The 7,298-nt window shown below is 42.7% G+C and overlaps 1 protein-coding gene across 1 annotated transcript in view; it reads left to right on the top strand.

The window, feature by feature from the left end:
* Window positions 1-1,972: 1,972 nt before the first annotated feature.
* The window catches only part of LOC143301060 (atrial natriuretic peptide receptor 1-like), a 73,442-nt gene continuing 68,116 nt past the window's right edge, over window positions 1,973-7,298 (top strand). The window contains exons 1-2 of the mRNA XM_076615065.1: window positions 1,973-2,117; window positions 4,672-4,784. Coding sequence (XP_076471180.1) covers window positions 1,987-2,117; window positions 4,672-4,784 — 244 coding nt within the window. The 5' untranslated portion in view covers window positions 1,973-1,986. The remainder of the gene's footprint in view (window positions 2,118-4,671; window positions 4,785-7,298) is intronic.

The following is a 7,298-nucleotide window of genomic DNA, read 5'->3' as shown; positions in this document are numbered from 1 at the left end:
CTTTCAAGAACAAACTAGATAAGGCCATGCCCTTGAATGAAAACGTTTTGACTTCTCTCTCTCTCTCTTTCTTTTATTCCTCCTCCGCCCCCACCCCTCCCCCTTCTCCTCTTCAGCCCCCACCCACCCACCCCCAACCCGACTGAAGAAAACAGGGATAGAACGAAGTGAGAGATAGAGAGATAAAAAAAGAATTGACAGACAAATCGATGCTCTGAAAAGAGCATTGATAACGGACCATAACAGACGATGCAGTTCTAACGCAAAAAAAAACCAAAAAAAAAACCAGGAGTAAATAAACTTGGAACAGGCAGACACAACCGGATCGCTTGATAAAGAGAACCACGACTGAGTTAAGAGAGAGAGAGATAGAGATAGAGAGAGAGAGAGAGAGAGAGAGAGAGAGAGAGAGAGAGAGAAGGAATGAATCTTTATTTTCCAACGGTGAAGATATTAGCACCTTCGCCGACATACATTTCTGCCATTGCTCCAAGTGACACACAAACATACACACACACATTATAATGTTGTTATACTCAGCATATGTATAATGTACAAGGATAACGCAGCCTCAAACTGAGAAACACAACACACAGACACACACACACACACACAAAGAGAGAGAGAGAGTGTCGGGCTCGCAGCCTGTGTGCGTGTGAGTGGCAAGCGAGAAAACTGACCAAGAAGCTTGGGTCACGTGACTGTCTCTTAATTAAATATTCTGTCGTGATATCCACAGTTTTCAGGCACACACACACACACACACGCACGCACACAGACGCATTATAACTGCTGGAGGTTTTTTTTTTCTTTCTTTATTTTAGACAAAGCTGATGCCGCCTTTGCTGTTGGCTGGTGTTTACGTTCTCGCGTCTTCCGTCAGTCATTGACGTCTTCTTCTTCTTCTTCTTCTTCATCATCATCGTTACGCCTTCGCCATGGACTTCCAAGACTGTCTGACTGACTGACAGATGTCTTTTGCCGTTCTGTTTGTCATCTAAAGTTCTTCGACACTGCCAGCTTACAAGGTTTTGCGCTCATCAACTGTGAAGTCTGAGTGACGCCCTCGCCCCCCCTCCCCCACCTCCCACCCCCAAAACAACAACATAAAAACAACAACAACAACAACCCGGGGTGCACGAAGGAAAATGATGTGAAGGAAGATCTGTTTACATCTCTTTCGAATTTGTATTAGGAAATGACTTGAATTATTAAAAAAAAAAAAAAAAAAAAAAAATCGACTGTGGAGAATGTTCCAGAAAATGTGCTAAAGGAGACACAGGAGACTACCGTTTGGTGCTGAGCTACAGGAGAACAAACTTATTAAAACAATGGCAAATGAAATACGAAAAACAAAAGCGTTTCACGATCATTATCGTAACGCTGGGAAGAGGTTTAAAAGAAATGACTGACATCCATGTTCGATCACTGCTGATAAAAAAAAAAGAAAAAAAAGGAAAAAAACACACAAAACAAACAAAAAACAAACCAAGAAATAAAAGCGAACTCGCGAACTTATCTCTCATTGTTTTACCAATTTAAAAACAACAACATATTGAGCAGTAATCACCAGAATGGACGAATAACAACTCTGTATTCGTTCACAAATCGTTCTGAAAATCCTCTCTTAGCGAAAAAAGAAAAACAAAAAGAGGAAATCCTTTAGAGAAAGACAGAAGACAAAAGGGGACTTCAGAACACCTCAAAGGAGAGAGAGAGAGAGAGAGAGAAAAGACAAAAGGGAACTTGAGAACACCTCAAAGGAGACACAGAGAGAGAGAGAAGACAGGAGAAAAAATGGGACGTATTGTTGTTGCCGCTTCTCAGCCACAGCTGCCATGGTGGGGGGCATGCAGTTTGCCCTCGCTGTTATTCTTCATCTTCATCATCCTCTTCTTCGCCCCTTTAGTGGGGTGGTGTAGGGGGTCTGCAGGGTACGGGGGCGGGGGCGGGGGCGGGGTGGACTCGGACCTGCACGTGGTGTGGATGGCCCCCAACAGGTCTGTGGTGGACAGCGAGGGACTACCTCTCGTGTCGGCCGGCACCAGCGTGTCTGCACTTGTGGCCGCCATTATGACCGTGGAGTCTCTTCAGCTGTTGGGCAACCACTCTGTCAGGTTGGGGTTCGTTTTCTTTTCTGTTGTTGTTGTTGTTGTTGTTGTTGGTGGTGGTGGTGGTGGTGGTGTGTGTGTGTGTGTGTGTGTGTGTGTGTGTGTGTGTGTGTGTGTGTGTGTGTGTGTGTGTGTGTGTGTGTGTGTGTAGTCTTCAGTTTAACGTCTTCCACTTTAAGTGATATTAGATGTGTGTGTGTGTGTGTGTGTGTGTGTGTGTGTGTGTGTGTGTGTGTGTGTGTGTGTGTGTGTGTGTGTGTGTGTGTGTGTGTTCGTTCTTTAGTTTAACGTCTTTTCACTGTGAGTGATATTAGACGAGGGAAGGAAGGAAAAAAATCGAGTGGGAGGAGGAGGAGGGGGATGGGGGGTATGAAGGGGAGGGGGGAATTACTGTGTACGCATACGAGTAAGTGAAAGTGTGTGTGTGTGTGTGTGTGTGTGTGTGTGTGTGTGTGTGTGTGTGTGTGTGTGTGTGTGTGTGTGTGTGTGTGTGTGTTCGTTTTTTTTAGTTTAACGTCTTTTCACTGTAAGTGATATTAGACGAGGGAAGGAAAAAAAATCGAGTGTGAGGAGGGGGAGGGGGAGGGGGAGGGGGGGGAATTACTGTGTACGCATACGAGTAAGTGAAAGTGTGTGTGTGTGTGTGTGTGTGTGTGTGTGTGTGTGTGTGTGTGTGAAAATTATTGATTTAAGTTTTGTTTAAAACATAAATCAATAAAACAAAAAAACATAACAATATAACATATTTCAAATGAAAAACTAACAACTATAACAGCGAACCAACTGGACTATTTAACAAGGAGTTGAAAAAGTCATACATTAGCAATGGACTCCTGAAGATCGTCAACACTGTGTGTGTGTGTGTGTGTGTGTGTGCGTATGGAGGGTGGGGGGTGGGGGTGGGGCGGTTGTTGGTGGGTTGTGTGTGTGTGTGTGTGTGTGTGTGTGTGTGTGTGTGTTATTTTCGGTACTGAAGGTGCTGAGTGTGTGATCCTGGTTGTTGCCTTGTTTTGTTGCGTGTGCTGGTACTTTCTTGCTGTTTGGATATTCGTGTGTGTGCATTTTTGCTGACAGTGCGTTTCATGGTTGAGCGGGATGTAATTCCTGGCTTAAAAAAAAAAAAAAAAATTTTTTCCTGGATTGAGGTGGTTGGCCCTCCCTGTTTTGTGGTGGGATTCGTGGTTCCTTATTGTCGTTGAAATTTGAATAGCCCCGTGGACCTTTTTCGTTTGTGCGGGAGGCGTTTTGTTTGGCCTTGTGGGCGATGGCGTGGTTGTGGGCGTGACGAGCGTCCTGTTCGAAGGGGATTGGTTGGGGAAAAAAAAAAAAGAAAAAGAAAAAAAAAAAGGCCACGTTTGTTGACTTTTTGCGTCACAGAAGCAGTCCACGAGCTGGTTTGACGTACACAACACTTTTACAGTTTTGCGTCACATCAGTCATCGTCATAAAACCTTCCTTTGACGCAAAGATCTTTACATCGGCATTTTTTCGTTTGTGACTTGTGTTGACGATTCTAGGCGGGTGCTTGAACCAAGTCAGCACAACGTGTCGGTCCCTTTGCTGGCTCGTGGCTGATTCCTTGGCTAAATTTGATAAGACTCGGAAGATGCGGAGGATGTGGTCTCCCTGGCCATGATGCTCACACCTGTGAGCATTCCAGAAAATGTGTGAATTGTCAAGGGAATCATGCAGCTTCTTTTCTTGCCTGTCCCGAGTATAAAATCAGAGTGCTTGTCGGTGAGATAAAATCATCCAGTCATATGCCGTATGTTGAAGCCATCGCTCTAGCCCGGGCACAGTCAGTGAACCAAGACGTAGACAGCCGGTCTCCAGCGGGTGAGGAAACAATTAAATCTACCACTACTGGTCCAAAGTCATATGCATTAGCACTAGGAAATTGTATCGTATTGTATGTATTGTATTGTATTGTACTTTATTGTATTGTATTGCATTGCATTGTATCGAATTGTATTGTGTTGTATTGCATTGTATTGTATGGTATTGCATTGCATTGTATTCGTTTCGTATCGTATCGAATCGTATCGCATTGTATTGCATTGTATTGTATTACATGGTATCGTATCGTATCGTATCGTATCGCATCGCATCGCATTGTATTGAATTGCATTGCATTGTACTGTACTGTACTGTACTGTATTGTATTGTATTATATTGTCACGCTGCCTTCACCTCTACACCCCATCTCGCTCTCTACGATCGGCTTCGGATCCACTCTGCGCATTCCCAGATTCAAACACTGAACTGTCGGCCGCCGTTCTTTCTCTGTCTCTGGACCTTGCAATTGGAATGAACTTCCTCTTCCGCTTCGTCAAGTCTCCTCACTCAGCTCTTTCAAGTCTGGCCTTAAAACCCACCTCTTCCCAAAATAGCCTCCCTTCCCTGCCTCTTCCTTGTCTTCAGTTTCTCCAGTTTTAGAGTTTATGCATGCGTATGAATGACTGGTGTAAAGGCGCTTAGATATGTCTCTGCACAAGATTCAGCGCTATATAAATACTGATTATCATCATTATCATCATTATTATTATTATCATTCATACAGGGTGACGTGGATAGACTCTGCCTGTGACGCCAAGCTCTGCCTGGGCCGCCTGGTGGACTTCCTCAACACCCACCCCCTTCCTGACGTCATCATTGGGCCTCCCTGCACCAACGGTAAGGTCCCGGTCATTGTGATGATGATGGTGATGGTGATGATGATGGTGATGTTGGTGACGATGATGGTGATGATGATGACGATGGTCATGATGGTCATGATGGTGATGATGATGATGATGATAATGATGATGGTGGTGATGATGTTGGTGATGGTGGTGGTGATGGTGATGATGGTGATGTTGGTGACGATGATGGTGATGATGATGATGATGGTTATGATGATGATGATGATGATGGTGATAATGATGATGGTGGTGATGATGGTGATGGTGGTGACGATGATGATGGTGTTGATGATGATGATTGTGGTGATGATGGTGATGGTGGTGGTGATGATGATGGTGGTGGTGATGATGATGGTGATGGTGGTGACGATGATGGTGATGGTGGTGACGATGATGGTGATGGTGATGATGGTCGTGGTGATGGTGATGATGATGGTAATGGTGATGATGATGATGATGATGGTCATGATGGTGATGGTGATGGTGATGATGATGGTAATGGTAATGATGATGATGATAATAACGACAGCAGCAGCAGCAGCAGTAACAACTGCAGCAACAACAATGGTAATAGTAATGATGATAACAACAACGACAACAACAGCTGCAACAACAACAACAACAACAATAGCAACAACAACAACAGCAACAACAAGAATAAGAATAAGAATGATAGATCATCATCATCTTAAGCATCAGCATCAGCATCACAATCAATGATGGTGATAAATAAGATTATGATGCGTGTGCATTTGATGTGCGCATGTTTTTGTTTTTGTTTTTGTTTTGTTGTGTGCGTGCGTGCGTTCGTGTGTGCGCGTGCGTTCATGTGTATTTGTGAGTGTGTGTGTGTGTGTGTGTGCCTGTGTGTATCTGTGTTTGTATGTGTGCGTGCGTGTGCAGCTCTGTGCGTGTGTATGTGTGCCTTTGTGTACGTATCTGATTGCCTGCCTGTCTATCCAACTGTTTACTTGTGTCTGTGCCCGTGTATTCACAGCCTCTTAAAAGCAGGGTTTTTGACTCACTTGTGTAAACAAAGTGAGTCTATGTTTTAACCCGGTGTTCGGTTGTCTCTCTCTCTCTCTCTCTCTCTCTCTCTCTCTCTCTCTCTCTCTCTGTGTCCGTGGTAAACTTTAACATTGCCATTTTCTCTGCAAATACTTTGTCAGTTGACACCAAATTTAGTATAAAAATAGGAAAAATTCAGTTCTTGTTTAAAATAATATTGCACCTCTGGGATGGGCACAAAAAAAGAAAAGAAAAAAAGAAGCCAAATTATATGCAAACTGGATTTACTTTTGTATTTATATATATTTTTTATTTTTCTAAACTTGGCACTTTGATCAGATATTCTGACACAACAACAAGAGCAGTCATTTTTATCATTTTTTGTTCAAACAGGAACTTCTTTTGCTAAGCATGAAAGTTATATTATTTTGCATGTCTTTGGTGCAAGTAAGTGTTCATCTCTGTGAGTGTGTGTTTGTGTGTGTGTGTGTGTGCCGTGGAAGCTGCGATACGTAGACTAGAAATGAGTGTGTGGAGGAGGGGGTAGAGGAGGTGCAAGGTAATGTGTGTGTGTGTGTGTGTGTTGGGGCTCATGTACGTTTATATGTATTTGACTGTGCTTTCATATGTGCTTGTACAAGTAAGTGTTCATCTCTGTGAGTGTGTGTTTGTGTTTGTGTGTGTGTGTGTGTGTGTGTGTGCCGTGGAAGCTGCGATACTTAGACTAGACATGAGTGTGTGGAGGAGGGGGGTAGAGGAGGTGCACGGTAATGCGTGTGTGTGTGTGTGTGTGTGTTGGAGCTCATGTACGTTTATATGTATTTGACTGTGCTTTCATATATGTGAAACTGCATGTCTGGTGCATTTCTGTTATGCATGTGTGGGTGTATGTGTGAATGTGTGTCTTCATATTTTACATTTATTTGCTTATTTATCACCATTGTTGTCTTATTTATTTATGTTTTATTATTATCATTTTATTAGTATTACTAATATTATTACTACTACCTTTTTCTATATTATAATTATTATTTATTTATTTATTTATGCAAGCTTATCTATTATTTATTCCCCCGTTTTTTTTTTGTTTTTTTTTGTTTTGTTTTTTGTGTGTGTGTGTGTGTGTGTTCTCAAGGCCTGACTAAGCGCGTTGGGTTACGCTGCTGGTCAGGCATCTGCTTGGCAGATGTGGTGTAGCGTATATGGTTTTGTCCGAACGCAGTGACGCCTCCTTGAGCTACTGAAACTGAAACTGAAACTGGTGCAGATAGTAAAGAAGGGAAATTAATCTGTAATTAATGCTAGGGGCCTTAATTTGCTTTAAACTGATCTTTCTCATCTTGAACATTACATTTTGAAATTATACTCAATACATAAAAAGCTTGTGTGTTTAACTCTCAGTGTACAGGGCTTTCACTATGTTCATTCGCCCAAGTGGTCTTTTTCGGAAAATACTAAAATCAATACACGAGTGGACTTTATAAATCTATTGGCTAAG

This window comes from Babylonia areolata, chromosome 27 (assembly GCF_041734735.1).
Source record: "Babylonia areolata isolate BAREFJ2019XMU chromosome 27, ASM4173473v1, whole genome shotgun sequence".
Taxonomy (NCBI): domain Eukaryota; kingdom Metazoa; phylum Mollusca; class Gastropoda; order Neogastropoda; family Buccinidae; genus Babylonia; species Babylonia areolata.
This window is presented reverse-complemented; position numbering and strand designations above follow the sequence as displayed.